The following is a 24,229-nucleotide window of genomic DNA, read 5'->3' on the forward strand; positions in this document are numbered from 1 at the left end:
ATCAAACGGCGATCGGACTGCCGGGAAGAAGGCAAGACACCTCCTGCTGTCCTCTCAGCTGATCGGGATGCCGCGATTTCCCCGCGGTGGTCCCGATCAGCTCCGCTGAGCTAGCCGATATGGATTTCTCCCGTTTTAGATGCCGCGATCAACTTTGATCGCAGCGTCTAAAGGGTAATTCCCAGACATCAGCCCGAACGGCGATGTCCGGTATTAGCCACAGGTCCTGGTTGCTGAAAGCAATCGGGACACAGCAGTTACGAAGCGTGCTCAGCTTCTGAGCGCGCTTCGAAGATCGGGAGCCGGCCACGGATGTAAATATACATCCGTGGTCGTTAAGGGGTTAATAAAACCTAGATGGGAAAAACATGGAGGGCCAATGCCGCAATTGGAATTACGCGCTGTGAACATAAACATCAGTGTGAATGTGTGTATTTTCTGCTGCAGATCTGCTTCAGCAGATTTTGCTGCCCATTGAAGTCAATGAGCAGCAAAATCTGCAGCAGCAAATCCGCAGCAGATATGCAGCAAAAATACGTACGTGTGAACTGACCTGTAGGGTTTTTTACCAACTCGCCGTGTGCTTAAGACTAAGTTTCCACTTGGTTTTTTTTCTGGCAGTTTTTGGAGATCTGCCACTGCAGTTTTTGAACCAAAGCCAGAAGTGTATTCAAAAGGAATAGGACATATAAAGGAAGAACTTACACTTCTCCTCCCTTATGGATCCACTTCTGACTTTGGCTCAAAAACTGCAGTGGCAGTATTCCAAAAACTACCAGAAAAAAAAAAAGTGGAAACTTAGCCTAAAGTGTACACCCTGAAATATTGCGTCACAATCCAGCAATGACCATGAAGGAGGCCTCTCCAGGCAACTGAATTTAAAGGGGTATTCCGGGCAAATACCCCGTTACCACTGCAAGTATGAAAGGGGTGGGCTCCCTGCTGCTGTTTGAGGCAAGTTTTCAGCAGCAGAACCTCTGCTGCAGAAAATTTGCCACAGTCCCAATTAAAGTCAATAGGATCTGCAGCATATTTTTACAGCAAAGATTCCGCTGCCGAAAATCTGCTGTGGACAGCCTGTGGAAAGCCTGCCCCTTTCAAACTCGCAGCAGGAAACATGCTGTGAGTTTGTAAGAAAATAACCTTAGGCTAGGTTTCCACACAGGTTTTTTTCTGGCATTTTTTGGGAAACTGCCACTGCAGTTTCTGAGTCAAAGCCAGAAGTGGATCCAGCAGGAAGGAGAAAAGTCCATCCATTATATTACTTATTCCTTTAAAATACACTTCTGGCTTTGGTTAAAAACTGCAGTGGCAGTTTTCCAAAAGGCACCAGAAAAAAAATCTAGCCTTATACACATTATTTTTGGAAAAAACACCATGAAACTGCTTAAGTGAAAAAAAGGGGGCCGTTTTTTGTGATTTTTCAGTCCAAAAGACTCCAAACTAAAATAGCGTGTGTCCATAGCCTAAGGCATTAAGAAATAACTTACACCTACTAAGTGTACACAAAAAACTATTGATTCAATATTTTGCACGTACATCCTGTAGATATATGGAAATTATACCTAAATGGACTTGGTCTCATACAAGAAACCATAAATAATGAACCGAGAGGCAAACTACACAGATCAGAAAAATAATATTACTAGTAAAGGGATTGTCTGCTAAACTGTGACATCCAAAAATTTACTAAACTTACATTTTAATCTTAACAGATTGACAAACATAAGGTGGTTAAACAGGATAGCTAAATTCAGTAACGTTTCCTTCTTAAAAAAAAAAGCTGCCCAATCTTAAAGGGGTTTTCCAGGTTTAGAAAAACCAAGCTGACTTCTTTAAAAACAAAAAGAACTGTACCACACCTGGCCTCAGGGTGTGAGGAGTATTGCAGCTCAGTTCCTTGTGAATGAAGCCACGTTGTAATACCACACATAGCCTGAGGACAGGGGTGGTGCTGGTTTTAGAAGAAATACACTCTGTTTCCTATTTCTAGATAACCTCTTAAAGTGTACCTGTTGTCAAGAAAAACTTTTTATATAATGTAGATAATACCATTATATGTATATTTGTAATATACATTGGTTAAAAAATGTGTATATTTTTGTCCCTACAGCTATTGTCTGTGTGTCTCTATGAGGAGTCCAAACACAGGAAGTGAGGGTGGACAAGCAGGACTCTGTACACTAAGAAAAAGCAGGACAGTGTGCACTGAGGCTCTATAAAATGCTCCTGGCTAATACATAAGGATGATTGACAAGTCAGGAGAATGCACAGAGCCCTGCTTGTCCTGCCCTCACTTCCTGTTTTTGGACTCCTCACAGAGACCCACAGACAATAGCTGCAGAGACAGCATTTTTTCACTCAAAAATATACACAATTCTTAACCAATGTACATTACAAATATACATATAATGTACTATCTACATTATATAAAAGTGTTTGTTGACGACAGGTACACTTTAAGCGTTAGAGAATCAGTGAACCCTGTATTGCTCTGTTTGTCAGGAAAACCTGTACCTAAACCTGAGTACGGTGTATTAAAAGGAATTTTATTCAACATTTTCTTGTGATCAGTGGCACAGGGTGACCCTTTCATTTATTCTTGGTACACAGTAGGTAGAAGTGTGTGCCAAGCCTATGTCTTACTCAGCGTAAGAGCCAACAAAGCAAATCTAACCTTGAGATAGTAAAGCTGCTGGAAGTTTTTGGCATAAGAAGTGCTAGAATGACGAAAATTTCAAGCTAAGGTGAAGCTGCCATATGTCAATGCAAAACCTGTCCCGCTATAGATTTGAATATTTCTGAAGCGAAAACAGACGTACAACTTTTTGTAGAAAGAATATTAGGACATGATTAACCCCGTGCCTCCTTTTTTCACCATTTGGGAACAGAACAACCTGCTAACTGTACCCCATCCTTTTCGATAAAAACCCTGTACCAATTACACCTCCAATCATCTCAAATGGGTCCAATGGGTTATAAACTGACTTGTAGGGTCCTCTCTCCCATTATTTCACTGCAAGGTAGCAGAGGCATACCATTAACCTCTTAAAGGAGTATTCCGCCCCTAGACATCTTATCCCCTATCCAAAGGATAGGGGATAAGATGTCAGATCGCCGCGGTCCCGCTGCTGGGGACCCCCCAGATCCCCGTTGCGGCACCGCGCTATCATTACAGCACAGAGCGAGTTCGCTCTGTGCGTAATGACGGGCGATACGGGGGACGGAGCAGCGTGACGTCATGGCGCCGCCCCTCGTGACATCACGGCCCGTCCCCTTAATGCAAGTCTATGGGAGGGGGCGTGACGACCGCCACGCCCCCTCCCATAGACTTGTATTGAAAGGGGCGGACCGTGACATCACGAGGGGCGGAGCCATGACGTAACGATGCTCCAGCCCCTGTACCGCCCATCATTACGTGCAGAGCAAACTCGCTCTGTGCTGTAATGATAGCGCGGTGCCGCAGCGGGGATCCCTGGGGTTCCCAGCAGCGGGACCGCGGCGATCTGACATCTTATCCCCTATCCTTTGGATAGGTGATAAGATGTCTAGGGGCAGAATACCCCTTTAAGGACCCAGCCATTTTACACCTTAGGACCCGGCCATTTTTTTGAAAATCTGACCACTGTCACTTTAAACATTAATAACTCTAGAATGCTTTTAGTTATTCTGATTCTGAGATTGTTTTTTCGTGACATATTCCACTTTAACATAGTGGTAACATTTTTTGGTAACTTGCATCCTTTCCTGGTGAAAAATCCCCAAATTTGATGAAAAATTTGAAAATTTAGCATTTTCTAACTTTGAAGCTCTCTGCTTGTAAGGAAAATGGATATTCCAAATAATTTTAGATTTTTTACAAGGGGTAAAAGGAGAAAATTAATACTTATATTTGTAGCCCAATTTCTCTCGCGAAGGAGCGACAAGGGGATTTTGGAGAGTACGTTTTTCTGAAATGGTTTTTGGGGGGCATGTTGCATTTAGGAAGACCCTATGGTGCCAGAACAGCAAAAAAAAAAAAAAACACATGCCATACCATTTTGGAAACAAGACCCCTTGAGGAACGTAACAAGGAATTAAGTGAGCCTTAATACCCCACAGGTGTTTCAAAATAAAAAATTTACTAAAATGTGTGTTTCCCCCCCAAATTTCACATTTTTGCAAGGGTTAATAGCAGAAAATACCCCCAAAATGTGTAACCCCATCTCTTCTGAGTATGGAGGTACCCCATAAGTTGACCTGAAGTGCACTATGGGCGAACTACAATGCTCAGAAGAGAAGGAGTCATATTTGGCTTTTTGAGAGCAAATTTTGCTCGGGGGCGTGTCGCATTTAGGAAGCCCCTATGGTGCCAGGACAGCAAAAAAAAAAACACATGGCATACCATTTTGGAAACTAGACCCCTTAAGGAACGTAACAAGGAATAAAGTGAGCCTTAATACCCCACAGGGGTTTCACGACTTTTGCATACGTAAAAAAAAAAGAAAAAAATTTTTCACTAAAATGTGTTTCCCCCCCAAATTTCACATTTTTGCAAGGGTTAATAGCAGAAAATACCATCCAAAATTTGTAACCCCATCTCTTCTTAGTATGGAGGTACCCCATAAGTTGACCTGAAGTGCACTACGGGCGAACTACAATGCTCAGAAGAGAAGGAGTCATATTTGGCTTTTTGAGAGCAAATTTTGGGGGGGCATGCTCGGGAGGCACGTCGCATTTAGGAAGCCCCTATGGTGCCAGGACAGCAAAAAAAAAAAAAAAAAAACACATGGTACCATTTTGGCAACTAAACCCCTTGAGGAACGTAACAAGGGGTACAGTGAGCATTTACCCCCCCCCCCCCCCCCACTGGTGTCTGTCAGATCTTTGGAACAGTGGGCTGTACAAAATTTTTAATTTGCACAGGCCACTGTTCCAAAGATCTGTCAGACACCAGTGGGGGGTAAATTCTCACTGCACCACTCATTACATTTCGTGAGGGGTGTAGTTTCCGAAATGGGGTCACATGTGGGGTTTTGTTTTTTTTGCGTTTGTCAAAACCGCTGTAACAATCAGCCACCCCTGTGCAAATCACCTCAAGTGTACATGGTGCACTCTCCCTTCTGGGCCTTGTTGTGCGCCCCCAGAGCACTTTGCGCCCACATATGGGGTATCTCCGTAGTCGGGAGAAATTGCATTACAAATTTTGGGGGGCTTTTTTCCCCTTTTACCTCTTGTCAAAATGAAAAGTATAGGGCAAAATTTATTTTTTTACACTAACATGCTAGTGTAGACCCCAACTTCACATTTTCATAAGGGTTGAAAGGAGAAAAAGCCCCCAAAATTTGTTAGGCAATTTCTCCCGAGTACGGCGATACCCCATATGTGACCCTAAACTGTTGCCTTGAAATACGACAGGGCTCCAAAGTGAGAGAGCGCCATGCGCATTTGAGGCCTGAATTAGGGATTTGCATAGGGGTGGACATAGGGGTATTCTACTCCAGTGATTCCCAAACAGGGTGCCTCCAACTGTTGCAAAACTCCCAGCATGCTTGGACAGTCAACGGCTGTCCGGCAATACTGGGAGTTGTTGTTTTGCAACAGCTGGAGGCTCCATTTTGGAAACAGTGGCGTACCAGATGTTTTTCATTTTTATTGAGGAAGGGAGGGGGGCTGTGTAGGGGTATGTGTATATGAAGTGTTTTTTACTTTTTATTTTATTTTGTGTTAGTGTAGTGTAGTGTAGTGTTTTTAGGGTACTGTCACACGGGCGGGGGATAACAGCGAGTTTCCCGCTGCGAGTTTGAGCTGCCGCGCAAAATTTGCTGCATGATACTCACTGTAAGCCCCCGCCCATGTGAATGTACCCTGTACATTCACAGGGGGGGGGAACCTCCAGCTGTTGCAAAACTACAACTCCCAGCATGCACGGTCTATCAGTGCATGATGGTAGTTATAGTTTTGCAACAGCTGGAGGCACACCGGTTGGGAAACACTGAGTTAGGAAACAGACAATGTTTCCCAACCAGTGTGCCTCCAGTTGTTGCAAAACCACAACTCCCAAACATTCTCAGGCATGCTGGAAGTAGTAGTTTGGCAACATCTTTAGAGCCAGATGTTGCTGAACTACAACTCCCAGCATGCTTGGAGTTGTAGTTTTGCAACATCTGGAGGACTACAGTTTGCAGACCACTAATACAGTGGTTCCCAATCTGTGCCCTTCCAGATGTTGCAAAACTACAACTCCCAGTATGCCAAAACTGTCCAGGCATGCTGGGAGTTGTAGTTCTGCAACATCTGAAGTAGGGATCGACCGATTATCGGTATGGCCGATAATCACGATTTTGGGCATTATCGGTATCGGCAATTACCTTGTCGATAAGCCGATAATGCCCCGCCCCCCGCACCGCGACCGCCCCCCCACGTAGCACCCCCACCGTAGTGCTGGGCGGTATACCGGTATGGATTTTTGCCCATACCGCTATACCAGTCGGGCCCCTCCCCCACCCTCCGAGTCAATAAAAAAATAAATAAATAAACTTACCCGTAATGGGGGTGGTCCGGGCCATCCATCCTTCCTTCCTGTAGTGTCCGGCGCCATTCCGGATGGAGGGTGAACCGGTACGGGCTGTCCTTCTCCGTGGGTCCTCTTCTCCACTCCGGGCAGGCTCCGGCCTAGTACGCTGCATAGACGCCGCTACGCCGTGACGTCAGGTGCGTCGCTGCGCACGGGCGTCACTGCGCAGCGGCGTCTATGCTGCGCTACTAGGCCGGAGCCTGCCCGGAGTGGAGAAGATGACCCCCCGGAGAAGGACAGCCCGGACCGGTGCACTCTCCAGCCGGAATGGCGCCGGACACTACAGGAAGGAAGAATGGATGGCCCGGACCATCCTGACAGGTAGGGGAGAGAAGAGGGTGGTGGCGGCGGCCTATGGCACCGCAAAAGCCACTGCAGTGCATTGATTTAAAGTGCCCACTTTAAATCAATAACCTGCAGCGGTGTCGAGGGGGGATAAATAGCCGATAACTTATACCGGAATATCGGTATAAGTTATCAGCTATCGGCCCTAACTTCCACCGATTATCGGTATCGGCCCTAAAAAAAACGATATCGGTCGATCCCTAAATTCTGAAGGGCCAGATGTTACAGAACTACAACTCCCAGCATGCCTGGACAGTAAGGGCATGCTGAGGATGTGTAGTTTTGCAACATCTGAAAGGGCACAGTGGTCACCAAACTGTGGACCTCCAGATGTTGCAAAACTGCAACTCCCAGCATGCCCAGACGCCAAGGGCTGTCTGGGCATGCTGGGAGTTGTAGTGTAAGGGGACCAGATGGAGCAGTCCAGATCGCTTTACGGCGGTCTGAACTGCTGCAAAGGTCCCGCGCCGCCGCCGAAGATCAACTCACTTGTCACCACCGCCGCCGTCTCCGCCGCGGGGATCCGGGTCTTCAGGGACGAGGTAACTACCGGGGCCGGGCCCAGCACTCCTCCGTCCCCCGCCGCGTCCTCCGGTCTTCCTCCCATTCTCTTCGGACTTCCAGGGGCCGGGCAGGGCAGGAGGAAGTAACCGCCCCCCCCCCCCCCCCCGGTTGGTCGGTTAACTAACCGGAGAATCGCAGGGGATAGGAAGAGATGGCAGGCTTGATGTCTGTGACAACCGGGATCACGCAAAATTACCGGGCGGTCGGGTCTCAGAGACCCGATCAGCCCGGTATCGCCGCAGATCGCAGGGGCGATTTCCCTCGCGATTTGCGGCAATCGCCGACATGGAGGGCGGACATGGCCCCCCCTCAGCATTTGCCCTGGATGCCTGCTGAAGCATTTCAGCAGGGATCCGCTTCCGATCTCTGCTTGGCGCGCGTCAGGGACCGGAAAACGCCAAGGCCCAGGGTTTTTAATTATATATATATATATATATATATATATATATATATATATACACACACATACTGTGTCTTACACCACTTATAGCAACACAGCACATCTTAAAGGGGTACTTTATTTATTTATTTATTTTTAAATCAACTGGTGCCAGAAAGTTAAACAGATTTGTAAATTACTCCTATTAAAAAAATCTTAATTCTTTCAGTACTTTTTAGGGGCTATATACTACAGAGGAAATGCTTTACTTTTTAGATTTCTCTGATGTCATGACCACAGTGCTCTCTGCTGACCTCTGCTGTCCATTTTAGGAACTGTCCTGAGCAGCATATGTTTGCTATGGGGATTTTCTCCTGTTCTGGACAGTTCCTAAAATGGACAGCAGAGAGCACTGTGGTCGTGACATCAGAGAAATCTAAAAAGTAAAGCATTTCCTCTGTAGTATACAGCCCCTAAAAAGTACTGGAAGGATTAAGATTTTTTAATAGAAGTAATTTACAAATCTGTTTAACTTTCTGGCACCAGTTGATTTAAAAAAAAAAAAGTTTTCCACCGGAGTACCCCTTTAAAATGGACAGAGATGTCAGCAGAGAGAACTGTGATCGTTGTGTCAGCAGAGAGCATTGTGTTCCAAAAAGAAAAGAATTTCCTCTGTAGTATTCAGCAGTTAATAGGTACTGGAAGGATTAAGATTTTTTTTAATAGAAGTAATTTACAAATCTGTTTAACTTTCTGGCACCAGTTTATTTGGGGGGGGGGGGAAGCGTTTTCCACCGGAATACCCCTTTAAAGAGGGGAAAGATGTGCAGCCAGCACCCCATGTCAGATGTGTCATGGTGTTTTGGTCGTAAGCAGTGTTTCCCAACCAGTGCGCCTCCAGCTGTCGCAAAACTACAACACCCAGCAAGCCTGGACAGCCAAAGGCTGTCCAGGCATGCTGGGAGTTGTAGTTTTGCAACAGCTGGAAGTGCACTGGTTGGGAAAAAACAGTCTATATTGTAAGTGTACAATTTCCCTGATCGTAGTCATATTCTTCCCCCGGGGTCTCGGAATGACCTTGCCAGAAATAAACATAACCCTCATGATGTCACCTCTGCATGATGTCATGACATCAGTTTTACTGTCATGAGAGACAAATTGCCTAAACTCCATTACTGAGCAGTTATGTTTCTCAATGGACTTTGCCTTCGGGGCGCACATTACACCCCAATGGATAAGTATGCACCCCACTAGGACTTGTGAAAACCGCTGGTGCAAATATCATTTTATGTACATATATATATATATATATATATTATGATCTGCATCATATTTTGATGCACTGCACATCCTACAGTATATTACATTCATTTCTATTTAACAACAACCACATTCCACACAATGAAGGGGGGCATGGGAAAATTCTACAAAAACAACCAGTGATCACTGCAACCAAGGAGAGGTGGCATCACAGCAATGCCCTTCTGATAATACCCTCCTCATCCTCCTAATCCCAGATGATCCTGCTAGGGCCTGTATCCTGCACCAGGCACAGAGCACAGGACAGGATGCTCCATGTTGTCAGTAATCTCCTCCTCATCATGCAATGGAGAATACAGGGGTGGGTGAGGAGGGGGTGTCCCTGGTATATGTGGGGTACAAGGCTGCAGTGTATATGAGGAGGGGGTCCCTGCTGTACTAACCTTAGGCAGCCTGATGTGCTCCATGTTGTGCTGCTGCTGCTGTGAGATGACGATCAGTATATGGGGATGTGGATGTGTCAGGACTGGCTCCTCCTCACCAGGTGCTGCCTGGGATACAGCTCCTTAACCCTTACCCAGCCAGACAGCTCTCACTGCTGCCGCTGCTGCTGCTGAACCTCTCCGGATTCGAAACTCCTATTCTTACATTTCTTAACACTGGTTAATTTAACAGAGAAATCAGATTGTAAATATCAATACATGATGTGTAAATTGTAAATATTGATAGATATAAGGATAGCACAAGGGTCGGTAGTCAACGCAGAATTATAGAACCGTGACAATAGAAGAGAATTATGTATATATATATATCACCCCATATTCACATATACATGTAATAATAATGATAATAATGACAATAGAAGAGAATTATGTATATATATATATATATATATATATATATATATATATATATCACCCCATATTCACATATACATGTAATAATAATGATAATAATGACAATAGAAGAGAATTATGTATATATATATATATATATATATATATATATATATATCACCCCATATTCACATATACATGTAATAATAATGATAAATATTATTATTATTATTATTATTATTATATTGTTATACCTGTTATCACTGAGTGACATTGATCAGGGGCAGTAGGGTTGATGCATTCATGTATATAAACCAAATAATGGCCCTTATTTACTAAGAGCAGTGGTCCCCAAACTGTGGCCCTCCAGCTGTTGCAAAACTACAATTCCCAGCATGCCTGGACAGCCTACGGCTGTCCAGGCGTGCTGGGAATTGTAGTTTTGCAACATCTGGAGGGCCACAGTTTGGGGACCACTGACTAAGAGTGTTGTGTAGGTTTCTTTGTGGGTTTTAATTCCCTACAATTTATTTTCCATGGTATTTACTAAGGTTTCCCTATATTTTCCACTTTCCCTACACTTTGCTTTTTCTTACACATGCTCTGATCTGTAGGGTTTTCCTCAGCTCAAATCCACCACATTTTCTGTGGAAACCTTAGTAAATATGTTGGGTTTTTGTGAAAATGTCAGGAACATGCCTCTTTTTCGGAGACCACGCCTCATTTTCCCAGGTTTTCTTAGCAAAATGGAGAGTTAGTCGGGTTTTATCAATTCTGGCGCAAATTCTGGTGTGGACAGACTTTCTGGCGCACAACCTGACAAAACATGTCGGGTTTGCAATAGTAAATGAGGGCCAATATGTGTGGAAGGTGAAAGAAAAGCAACTAAAGAAACATCCTCTTTATTAAAGGATTGTCTGGTAATTTACAGATCTTTGGCCAAAGTTATATATCTATCCCATTCATCATGTATTTATCCTATTGATATCTATCTATCCTATTGATATCTATCTATCTATCTATCTATTCTGTTCATTATTTATGTATCTTTCTATTTTGTTCTCTATCTATCTTTCTATCTATCTATAATATTCACATCTATCATATTCATATCTATTCTATTCATATCTGCGTATTCTAACCAAACTATCTCTCTCGCTTTCTCTTCTATTTATATTTATCATATCTATTCACACTTATCAAGATAATATAATGCACCCAGATAGAAATGTTAAATTGTTATATAGCTGGGCATGCAGTTATGTCTCAGGCAGATATGTAAATGATTCCAGATGTTGTCTGCTCAGACACGGAGTCTTTTCATAAGAGGACATAAAAGAGCTTCCTCCACTGCCCTATAAAAAGGCTCTTAGGTCGCATGCGGAGTAACTCCCGCTCTGGGCCCATGATATTATTATCCTGCACAGTCTCCTGAAGCCCTGCACACCCGTAATGCTCTGATAACTATGGGCAGGACTAACAGGACCGGGCAGTCTCGCGGCCGTGAGCACTCCGCCATGAAAAAGCTCAGAGAATTTGGCGCCCATGGCCACGATGGCATCCGCCATCCTGAGCCTGACCCCACTCCAGAACTCACCCTGAAGCAAGTGACGGCTCAACTTCTCCAAGATATAACCTCCTGCCAGACAACACTGACGGGTAAGCTGGAGGAGGTGAAGACAGATGTGGGCCTGCCAGAACTTAAGGGGACAGCTGACACAGGTGGAGGACCGGGTGTCTACGATAGAGGACACGGTCTCGCCATTGCCTAACGCGATTTCTTCTATAGAGTAGCAGCTGGACTTATGACCATCTAGAAAATAGGCTGCGGCAAAACAATGTCCAGATTATTGGACTACCAAAGAGGGCAGAAGGGCATGCGTTTGTGGAGAAATGGTTCCATGAATTATTCCCCAATGCAACATTATCTGTGGTGTTTACTGTTGAGCACATGCATTGGTTCCTGCTAAGAACCCCCCCCTCATGGGGCCCCACCGAGATCACTACTTGCCCACATTCTTAACTGCAATGACCATGATTTAATCCTGTGCCTGGCATGACAGCTGCGAGACATATCTTTTGATAATGCAAAAGTCTTGTTTTTCTCCAGATTTCTCAGCCGACCTTCAAAAGTGCAGAGCCAATATTCCTCTGTTAAGGCAAAGCTGAGAGAGCTGTATATCGCTTATTCCATGGTGTATCCTGCTCGCTTGCGTGTAGTGGGTAGTGACCGAGCTATCTTTTTCAACTCTCCTACCGAGGCAGATGAATGGGTATGCTGGCAGAGATGTCCTTTACCACGCTGATAGCTGGAACTGCCCCCTGATGCGCTCCATATTCCCCAGCAGGGCCACCGTTTCTTCTCTCCTGGTTTTCCCTTTTTTTTTTCTCTTACTTTCCCCTACTTCTTTCCTTTCTCCTCCTCCACTCCCTTATTCTTACCTTGCAGAATCTGCCACATTGTCATCCATCATGACAGTTCAGTCCCTTATGATCCTCTGGACTGAGCTTAACATCATTCCTGGACTCTCTTGATGCCGCTGTTATCCTTGTTGATGCTATTCACATGTTTCTGTCCTTACCGTATGTTTGATACATGGTAGTGTGGTGTCCCGATACTGCATTGCATACTGTAACTTGTATGGTGGTCCCCAAAGTCAGAGTAACTAAGTTCAGGTAGGGTCCCCCAGGTGGGACAGCCCCTAGTCGCCTCTCTTCTATTCTAATTCTGTGATGTTTATATGTACATATTTAATAATAGTGTGCATATTTAATATAATGTATAGTATGCTTACCTTGTTGGTGTCGCAGGACCTTCGGTCATGTGACCATGTTAACTCCTCTATGGTATGTTGGAGGACCTTTGGAGGTCCCTGGGTCACATGTTACCCACAATCCTATGTGAAGGTGATTGACAGAAGTATTGGACCAATCAGCTTTAGTCCAGCCCCTGCCCATATAAGGGAGCTGTAGCCAATTATTGCTCTCGGGGGTTGCTGCTCTCGTGGATGCCGGACTAGCAGGACGGACCTGCACAACTTTCAAAGACACGCTAGGCCAGAAAACCTACTGGCCTCAGCCTAAACTAAACCGTGAGTTCTAAACTAATCCCCACTAAAGCTAGCGTGATTACTGGACCGCATCTAAATCCCCTAAATCCAGTGGAACAGCGCATATCAGTCTAAAGACTCTAAATTGCTTAAGGTCCCGACCACTGTCAATCTCCAAGAGAATTTGCATGTACAGAGACTGTTTCTGTTATGATGCTTGCATAAAATCTTCAGTAAAAGTTCCAACTGTTTTCAGCAAACTCTCCGGTTGTGGACATTCAATTATTCTATACCTCCCTATCGCTCTTGGGAAGGGTGGCGGTAGGACAAGCATTACAGAGGAGCCCTCACCCTGGCATCACGAATAGCAAGGGTTGACAAGCACCCTTTAATAGCCGCACAGCTACGCTCCCTACACCCAACTCCTCCAGGCTATCACATAGCTTTTTGGCGTCACGAACAGGATACGGGTGTGTGCCTCCAGCTGTTGCTACTGATTGAAGTGTACTACCCCTATGTAAAAGACTGTATTAATGTGTTACGAAGCACCATCTAAGTGTACAGAACCGTGTGTATGGTGCGGCGTGCAGAGAGCACATGCGAAAAGTAAGGGGGAGGCAAAAAAGTATTTGCTGCGGAAATGTGTAAAGTGAGGAATGAATATATGCTACGATCCACTGGTCCGGTCAGCGATGCAAGAGTTAACCCGCTGCCGTAAAAGTGCGTGAAGAAAGCCCGCGCTCCGCCACGACCTGCCCCTGGACGTGACTACCAAGCAAATGTGTTGCAGACGAAAAGGAACTTAAATTCACTGCTGTTGTTTCCGGGGGGACCGGAAGTCAGGGCTGCACCGAGGACGTCCTTCCGGCTAGCCGCCATTTTGGAGAAGCCCATTATAAAAGGAGCCCTGCACAGCGACCTCTTCAGTCTGCACCAGGAAGGGACAGAGAGTACAGATATGACGGAGAGCAGCATTCCACGTGGCGTGAGCACCAAGATGGCGCCTGAGCAGTGGAAAGTTGCGGCTGTCGCAGCCCAACTATTCCACGAACTTGCCGATCGTCTGCACCGGTTATCATTGGATGAAGAGGGGGCCTGCAATCTTCCACCACTGCCCGATGATGACGACGACTGGCCGGATACCCCTCCAGGGTAAATCGCTGGGACACCTGGAACATCTTCACCGGTGAGACTGTCACCTCACCACCGGACGTGGGGTTCGTGGGCTGAGATCTCGACGGAGGTGTCTTCTGTAAGTACACCATCAGAAGCTGCCTTCTCTTCCTCCACCAGCCCTGAGACAGAAATAGCCCTGTCCGCTTTGTAAAGTGCACAACCGCGCTCGCCAAACTTGCCTAAATGGGTCTTTGGGGATGAACCTGAATTGATCCAGTACATGCATCATGTTCTCCTACCCCTGCCTTCCACCGGTCCCAATGGCACAGAGGGAAAGGGCCTGTCAGGAGGCTGAAATAGCCAACTTGATGGAAAAGCTAAAGGCCCAGCACAGAGAACGTTATGCCCCCAAACATGTTCATCTGCCTCATGAGGAGAGGATCCGCTATCAAGAAAACACCAAAGAATTGGAGGCACTCTTCATCCGCATGTGGGATCATCCCCAAGAAGGGGAGAAGCCCTTGGAACGTCGCAGAGCAACAGTGGCCAAGTTCGACAAGGTCAGAGGTTACAGTACCCTCATTGATTGCCACACCGGCTATACCATCCTCCTAAACCGGCGAGCTGTACAGAGGCCATACATCGAGAAAAAGTTCCATTCCCTGGAGGTGGGTGAGATAGTGGAATACACACCCGTCCAGGGCCTGCTTGGAGAGTGGGCGGCCGCAGTCACCAGGCCAGCAGCTCCAATCCAGCTTCCTTTCAAGTATTTTCCATCTACTGATTGGAAGGTGGGCCCCTTCCAGCTGAGGCCGACATGGCCTTCTCCTGATGCCTCCACCTACACGTCTGAGGAGGAATTACTACAGCAGCAGCCACTTCTGTCTGATTCCTGCAAAGTACCCAGGCCTACTCCTACCCAGGAGTGTTGGCCTCAACTGCGGGTACCAACCACAGTACCTAGGCCTACTCCCGGCGTGGAGGTTTGGCCTGCCCACCAGGTGCCAACGAAAGTGCTGCGGCCCACTCCCGACGAGTAGGTGGGGCCGAATCAACCAGCACCAACCATTTGTCTTAACCCTACAGTGTCACACTCTACCCTCACTAATGTGGTGTGGGAAAGCCACATCAATTATTTGCCTGTTTGTGATCCTGAGAGGGGTAGAGGCTCTAGAAGAGGAGCAGGACAACATCGCAAGTTTCGTCTAAAATGTGACACTTATCTTTTCTTCAAGTTTTTTTGTCTTCACAGACTTTGCTGCAACATTTAAGAAGTGTGCCTAGCAAGACTATGCTAAGACTGTTCCAGTTAAACCATAACCTCTAAGCTTTTGTGCCTCGTCCTTAGACCAAGAGACTCCTAGCGGTGGGAGACTTGTAAGTGTGTGCCCGGCTAAATTGTGTTAGCCGTGATATTGGGACTCTTAGTGCAGGTAGACTGCTGATCCTTGCACGTCTGTTTATGTGTAAATACCTCAATAGTAACGTAATATACTTTGCTCAATTTGCACTTATCAGGTGAATGCACCTGAACCCTGTTGGAGTGTCTAATAAATGTTTATGCTAAGGTAACTAAATGTAAATGGTTGTTGTACATGGAAAATTTTCTGCTTTATGCACGTGTACACAAAAAGAAAATGAAAATAATAGGTGTTGTAGTAGTTGCTAGTAGGTGGCTCTCTCAGCTCCTCTGAGAGTAACATTTCCGTCACCCATCACTAACACCATCTCAAAGGTCTACACAAGTAAAACTACCCTTAAGATACCTAGACTGACCTTTCAAAGTAGTACTTTACACATAGTACCTCAAACTAATCACTCAAGTGTACTTGCCTCACTTAAACTTAGTAAACCAAACAACAAAAATATCTCACACGCTAATAAATGCTTTAGGAATTGTAGCCTATGTAATTTTCCAATTCCTGCCACTCTTATGTACACTAACTGTCCTCTTCTCTCCCTTATGTGTGCGAGATGCCCTGCCCGGCCAGTAGGTGCTCTTGCGAGCTAAAAATAATACACGTAATAAAAGGTAACCTAGGTAAGGTTTATCTGTTGTGTTCTAGGGATAAGAGCATGTAGCCAATGGACCCTAGTAGCCAGTTTATTGGTAGAAATCCTCAGGCAAGCCAGTAATACTCTCAGTGTACTTAGCTAGTATGGCAAAAATGTCTAGTGAGATTCAAAAATGTCTAGTGAGATTCAAAAATGTTAAGTAGGATGTATCTCATGTATAATAATATCATCCTGTTACTAAATTCATGAACCAAGTAATCCTGTTCATGAGTTTACCCCTGCAAATGTATGTACATCAAAAAAGTTAAATAGCTTTGTAGTGATATACAGCCTGATTAATGGACATTTAAGAAGTTATGCCCAGGACTGTTATAGCTCTACCTTCACTTCGTCCCTCTGTCTTAGTGGACAGACGTCGAGGTCGACTTATTGTAAGTAAGGGGGTTTGTGGTGTCCCGGTACCGTATTGCATACCGTACCTTGTATGGTGGTCCCCAAAGTCAGAGTAACTACGTTCAGGTAGGGTCCCCAAGGTGGGACAGCCCCTAGTCGCCTTTCTTCTATTCTAATTCTGTGATGTTTATATGTACATATTTAATAATAGTGTGTATATTTAATATAATGTATAGTATGCTTACCTTGTTGGATCTAGCAGGACGGATCTGCGCAACTTTCAAAGACACGCTAGGCCAGAAAACCTACCGGCCTCAGCCTTAACTAAACCGTGAGTTCTAAACTAATCCCCGCTAAAGCTAGCGTGACTACTAGACCGCAACTAAATCCCCTAAATCCAGTGGAACAGCTCATATCAGTCTAAAGACTCTAAATTGCTTAAGGTCCCGACCACTGTCAATCTCCAAGAGAATTTGCATGTACAGAGACTGTTTCTGTTATGAAGCTTGCATAAAATCTTAAGTAAAAGTTCCAACTGTTTTCAGCAAACTCTCTGGTTGTGGACATTCAATTATTCTGTACCTCCCTATCGCTCTTGGAAAGGGTGGCGGTAGGACAAGCATTACAGAGGAGCCCTCACCCTGGCATCACGAATAGCAAGGGTTGACAAGCACCCTTTAGTAACCGCACAGCTACACTCCCTACAACCAACTCCCCCAGGCTATCACAGTAGTAAATATAATGTTTGCATCTTCTTGTTACTTACACCATAGTGTATATGCCAATGTTATCTTGAAGTATGACCTCCTGATCTGAGTGGTTGTGAGTAGTAGAGGGTATATCTCATGGATAACATCATGGGCTCTACCCCACACACAAAGTCACTTTTGTTTAATATCTTTCCTGGGACTATTGGTACTTCCATTGGGAGTACAGCATTCTACTCAGTTCTACATTAAAGGGGTACTCCGGTGAAAACCTTTTTTCTTTTAAATCAACTGGTGGCAGAAAGTTAAACATATTTGTAAATTACTTCTATTAAAAAAATCTTAATCCTTCCAGTACTTATTAGCTGCTGAATGCTACAGAGAAAATTCCTTTATTTTTGGAACACTGATGACATCACGAGCACAGTGCTCTCTGCTGACATCTCTGTCCATTTTAGCAACCATGCATAGCAGATGCATAGCAGATGTTTGCTAAGGGCAGCATGGTGGCTCAGTGGTTAGCACTGCTGGCTTGCAGTGCTGGGGACTTGGGTCCAAATCCCACTAAGGACAACAATAAATAAAGGGTTATTATTATTATAATAATGTCAGCAGAGAGAACTGTGCTCGTGATGTCATCAGAGAGCATTCCAAAAAGAAAAGAATTTCCTCTGTAGTATTCAGCAGCTAATAAGTACAGGAAGGATTAACATTTTTTAATAGAAGTAATTTACAAATATGTTTAACTTTCTGCCACCAGTTGATTTAAAAGAAAAAAGGTTTTCACCGGAGTACCCCTTTAATAGTGTAAAAAGGGGAGGCAGTCCTGCTAGGCTAGGTCAGAGTAAAATATATACGGTCAAAAATTTGAAGAAAGAGAGAGAGAAAAAAGAAAATGTGTCTAAAATAGCATAAAATGATAACATTTATTTGGAAAGATGATGTGAGGTCTGCGTCAGGGCCCTTGATTTTTTTTATTTATTTATTTATTTTTTTATATCAGTTCTACATTAACTGTTTAGGTATGTTATTAACATTTGTTTTTATGTTGTTGGGATTGCATCCCATGTGTTATCCTACTGTGCACACTTACGTCTTTACTCCACAGAAGACATATATGAGGGCTGGGGCTGTCCATACTAATCTTTCTCAGGAGAGACATTTTATTTCCATGCCTTGCTAATTGATGATTGTACTGTTATGTCGTGGACTGTTAGGTGCTCCTAAGAAACGGGTCCTTGTTTTTTCCCACATACGTACATTCAACCCTCATATAGTCTTTCTACAAGAGATGCATCTTGTACATGAGAAGCTAACCTGCTGAACAGACCTTGGGTGCAGTGGCAGGCTCACTCTTACCATACCTCGTTTTCCCGAGGAGTATCACTTTTGGTTCACCGCTCTCTTCACTGGGCACTGATCACTACTACAACCCGTTCGTTCTTATGGGCATTTATAGCCCTCCTCTTGCTTCTCTAGACACTATTCATATGGCTGTGATCTTTGCTACAGCTTACCCAACTGCTAAATGCCTATGTCTAGGGGATTTTAATCTAATGCCAATGGGTGACTTAGATCGGCATGAATCAGGAATGAGACCTTTGTCATCCCCTCCCACCCCCTAGTGTTATTGATGTTTACATTGGGCTGGTTAGATACAGTAGGACGAAGTTTCCTCAAAGCCAGACATACACTTGCTTTACATTGGGTCGCAATGCCTTGTCCCGTATTGACCTAGCATACAGTAACCCACCCCTAATAGGGCTTTACACAGACACATCATATAAACCGAGAGCAATCTCTGATCATTCTCCTTTACTTCTTACTATATTTTTGTCCTCTCAATCTCTACCCTGTAGATGGAAAATACATCCCGTTTGTGTGCAGGCTCAGGTTTGTCCTTCATATAAGGATATACTGGAAAATGTCTAAATTTTAACATCATTTTGAGGGTTAGTCATATGTTAATGTCTACATCTACCAGTAGTGCACCTAAATTTATGTAATATTTTATATGTTACACATCCGCACCTTTCATCGGGTGTAGGATGCCATTGTGGCACTTGTAGTCTGCTGCAGGCATCCCCCATTGTATGTATTTTATACTGGGGATCATCCTTAGCTACAGACCACAAGCGCAGGATCTGCTCCCCCAGTATGAATGCACAACTTCATTTGGGGTTGAGCATTTGCTGCCATTTGAAACCACATTTTTTTCTTGTTCAAACATTAGAAGGGTACAGGCGATTGTTCAATTGGGATCTGCCCTTGGTGGATACTGGACCTTGGCCTCACTGAACACGGCAAAGGCACTGGACTCCGTTGAATGGTCATATCTTTTATCCACCCTGAAGCATTTTGGCTTTTCTGACGGCTTCATGCATTAGATTACCATTCTGTATGCCGCACCCACAGCTCAAGTTCTTGTGAACAGTAAATGTTCCTCCTCGTTTTCCCTTGGGTGGGGCACTAGACAGGGGTGTCCCCTGTCCCCTCTACTTTTTGTATGCCTGCAAAAGATTGAAGCTGGCAGAACAGTAACACACCCCAACAAGTGACCCGATTTTGGAAACTAAAGTAATCACCAAGGGCTGTAATAATGAATTTGAGACCTTTTTGTGTGGCAGGAATTATTACAAATGTAAAACAAAAATAGGGAAACACACACAACCGCACTTCCACAATTTGTATTTTGATCTACTAGCTTCTCAGGATAAATTCAAAAACTAACAGGTTGTTAGTATACATTTGTATACACTCACCACGTCAAGGCCACCTATTTAGAGTGGGTCCCTAACCTAACACTGGCATAGCGCCGGGCGGTGACCACTGCCCCCGATACACCAAGCCCACTGGGGGAATGACCCAGTGGCCAGGCATCCCCACTGCTGCCCAACCAAACCCCTGGCTCTCCACATCAAGGTTTCTCAAGTGGCATGGGATCTACAGTGGGGATCAAAAGTTTGGGCACCCCAGGTAACAATTTGTATTAATGTGCATAAAGAAGCCAAGGAAAGATGGAAAAATCTCTAAAAGGCATCAAATAACAGATTAGACATTCTTATAATATGTCAACAAAAGTTAGATTTTATTTCCATCATTTACACTTTCAAAATAACAGAAAACAAAAAAATGGCGTCTGCAAAAGTTTGGGCACCCTGCAGAATTTATAGCATGCACTGCCCCCTTTGCAAAGCTGAGACCTGCCAGTGTCATGGATTGCTTTCAATCCTCATCTGAGAAGACCAGGTGATGTCAATCTCAAAGGTTTTAAATGCCAAGACTCATCTGACCTTGCCCCAACAATCAGCACTATTGGTTCTTCTAAGCAGTTGTCTAGAAATCTGAAACTGAAAATAGTTGACGCTCACAAAGCTGGAAAAGGCTATAAGAAGATAGAAAAACTTTTTCAGATGTCAATATCCTCTGTTCGGAATGTAATTAAGAAATGGCAGTCATCAGGAACAGTGGAAGTTAAAGCAAGATCTGGAAGACCAAGAAAATATCAGACAGAACAGCTTGCAGGACTGTGAGAAAAAAATTCTAAACCCACGTTTGACTGCACAAATCCCTCCAGAAAGATCTGGCAGACACTGGAGTTGTGGTACACTATTCCACTATAAAGAGATACTTGTACAAATATGGTCTTCATGGAAGAGTCATCAGAAGAAAACCTCTTCTACGTCCTCAACACAAAAATCAGCGTTTGAACTTTGCAAATGAACATATAGACAAGCCTGATGCATTTTGGAAACAAGTTCTGTGGACCGATGAGTAGTGTTGCTCGCGAATATTCGCAATTCGAATATTATTCGCGAATATCGCATATTCGCGAATTCGCGAATTTCGCGAATATAGCGCTATATATTCGTAATTACGAATATTCATATTTTTATTTTTTTCTTCACAGTAAACATCACAGTGATCCCCCCTCTCTGCTTCCAGCTTGTGTGGTGTAAAGAAGGCTGTAATACTACTGTGTGAGACTGGCGTGCGAAAATTCGCATATACAAATTTTCGCATATGCTAATTTTCGCATGTGCTAATATTCACATATGTTAATTTTCGCATACGCGAATATTCGCATACGCGAATATTCGCATATGTGAAAAATTAAAAGTATAACGAATATGCGAATATTCGCGAATATATGACGAATATTCGTCCATATATTCGCGAATATTCGCGAATTCGAATATCGCCTATGCCGCTCAACACTACCGATGAGGTTAAAATTGAACTTTTTGGCCGGAATGAGCAAAGGTACGTTTGGAGAAGAAGGGGAACAGAATTTAATGAAAAGAACCTCTGTCCAACTGTTAAGCATGGGGGTGGATCAATCATGCTTTGGGGTTGTATTGCAGCCAGTGCAACAGGGAACATCTCACGAGTAGAAGGAAAAATGGATTCAATAAAATTTCAGCAAATTTTGGATGCTAACTTGATGTCATCTGTGAAAAAGCTGAAGTTAAAGAGAGGATGGCTTTTACAAATGGATAATGATCCTAAACACACCTCGAAATCCACGGGGGATTACATCAAGAGGCGTAAACTGAAGCTTTTGCCATGGCCTTCACAATCTCCTGACCACAACATAATTGAAAATCTATGGATAGACCTTAAAAGAGCAGTGCGTGACAGACAGCCCAGAAATATCAAAGAACTGGAAGACCTTTGTAAGGAAGAATGGGCAAAGATACCTCAAACAAGAATTGAAAGACTCTTGGCTGGCTACAAAAAGCGTTTACAAGCTGTGATACTTGCCAAACGGGGCAGTACAAGATATTAACTCTGCAGGGTGCCCAAACTTTTGCAGACGTCATTTTTTGTTTGTTTTCTGTTATTTTGAAAGTGTAAATGGTGGAAATAAAATCTAACTTTTGTTGACATATCATAAGAATGTCTAATCTGTAATTTGATGCCTTTTGGAGATGTTTCCATCTTTCCTTGGCTTCTTTATGCACAATAATACAAATTTTTACCTGGGGTGCCCAAACTTTTGATCCCCACTGTATTTAAATAAACTTAGTGGAGTGAGGTCCTTAGCAGGGCCCTTGCTTCGGACTATTCACGAGATATAAAATATAAAATATAGATATACTATGAAAACTGTACTGAAGGTATATGTAAAAACAACACTGGATAATAATACACCTATTAAATATAATTAGAACTGGACACGGAAATAGGAAAGTCTTTGCGCTATATTAGGCGCTACAAGTGCTGCAAATATGGATATTTCCTCCGCAACTGGAGATGGATTGTGTATAGTTAATAGCTTGGCAGGGACGGCACCGTGCCAGCAGCGTTTGGCAGCGCTGGGTGCGCCCTGTTTGGAGCCCACTCTTCCCTGACTGCCCAGGGCTACAGTATGAGTGGCTTCAAACTCAGCGGGGGTTGTAGCTGATTGTCCACAATTATTGTGATCCTCCGCTTCGGGACTTCGCTATCATCCAGCGGCGCTTGAACAGGTATGAGAGGCTCCGAGCGCAATGTGAGTTTGGCACTGTGTGCCTCTTACCGGCTATGCAGATCGTGGGCTGGATACAGTCGTCCTAGCTGCGGCTGGCCAGGGGAGCAGAAAGAGTTCCTGATGGAGCGTGTTTCACTAGTCAGAGGCTCCTAGGGTATAAGTCATTCCGTGTGTCCACAGTGGGGGTAATGGTAGGGGACTTCTCGGGCTAGACGCGTTTCGGGGAGCCACGTCCCCTTTTTCGTATATTGTATTAATTAATAAAGATAAATTGTTTACATAATTATTTGATTTTTGAGTGCATCACTTTATAGCTGCCAGCTTTTTTCTTGTTTCTCTCTTTATACTATATGTGGCAGCTTGCTGCACCCAGTTTGTGGTCATTATTCTAGGTGGTGCCCATCGCTTTTTGTCTATTACTTTTTCGATAACAGTCATTCACTATCACTGTTATCGAAAAAGGGGAGGTGGCTCCCCGAAACGCGTCTAGCCCGAGAAGTCACCTACCATTACCCCCACTGTGGACACACGGAAGGACTTATACCCTAGGAGCCTCTGACTAGTGAAACATGCTCCATCAGGAACTCTTGACTGCATCCAGCCCACGATCGGCATAGCCGGTAAGAGGCACACAGTGCCAAACTCACATTGCGCTCGGAGCCTCGCATACCTGTCCCTGCGCCACCGGGTGATAGCGAGGTCCCGAAGCGGAGGATCACAATAACTGTGGACAATCAGCTACAACCCCCGCTGAGTTTGAAGCCACTCATACTGTAGCCCTGGGCAGTCAGGGTAGAATGGACCCCAAACAGGGGGCATCAAGCGCTGCCAAACACTGCGACTAAATATTATCTACTGCTAACTAACTTATTTTGGCATGGTGCCGTCCCTGCCAAGCTATTGACTACAATAGACTACAATACACAATCCATCTTCAGTTGCGGAGGAAATATCCATGTTTGCAGCACTTGTAGCGCCTAATATAGCACAGAGATCACGGGGGTCCCAGCGTTGGGCCCCCCCACGATCAGGCATCTTATCCCCTATGCAAAGGATTATGTCTTTGGCAAGAATACCCCTTTAACATTGTTGAGTAAAGTTGTAATCCGTCCTGAGGCAAGGGTAAAAGTAATGGCACAAGTCCAATCAGAATGAGCCCCAAGCTTGTAACAATAAGATGTATTGGACAGCTACTTTTATGTGTCCAGCAGGGGGTTGGGTTAGGAGGGGTCTCACACTTCTTCTCAGATCAGCCCACAGGGTGGGTACATCATTCCTCCTCCTCCTAAATGTCCCAACCTCCTTTCAAACAGACAATGTGTAACACTCATGTTTCTGAAGACAGGAACTCCGGTGTATATGAATCCGCTGGACCTGTGTGGCAAATGACTCGGACCGTGCCAGGGAGCGGAGTCTAAGGTGTCTTCACCAGAGCCCGCCGCAAAGCAGGATGGTCTTGCAGCTGCAGGCGACACCCAGGTCGCTACCCCCGTCAACGGCTCGACCACACAGGCAGCTGAGGAGATGCGAGGCA

The 24,229-nt window shown here is 44.6% G+C and overlaps 1 protein-coding gene across 1 annotated transcript in view; it reads right to left on the minus strand.

Annotated features, from left to right (window-relative positions):
- The window catches only part of MTMR7 (myotubularin related protein 7), a 67,384-nt gene extending 57,689 nt beyond the window's left edge, over positions 1 to 9,695 (minus strand). The window contains exon 1 of the mRNA XM_056558940.1: positions 9,548 to 9,695. Within this exon, the coding sequence (XP_056414915.1) occupies positions 9,548 to 9,571 (24 nt within the window). The 5' untranslated portion in view covers positions 9,572 to 9,695. The remainder of the gene's footprint in view (positions 1 to 9,547) is intronic.
- Positions 9,696 to 24,229: the final 14,534 nt, after the last annotated feature.

This window comes from Hyla sarda, chromosome 1 (assembly GCF_029499605.1).
Source record: "Hyla sarda isolate aHylSar1 chromosome 1, aHylSar1.hap1, whole genome shotgun sequence".
Lineage (NCBI taxonomy): Eukaryota > Metazoa > Chordata > Amphibia > Anura > Hylidae > Hyla > Hyla sarda.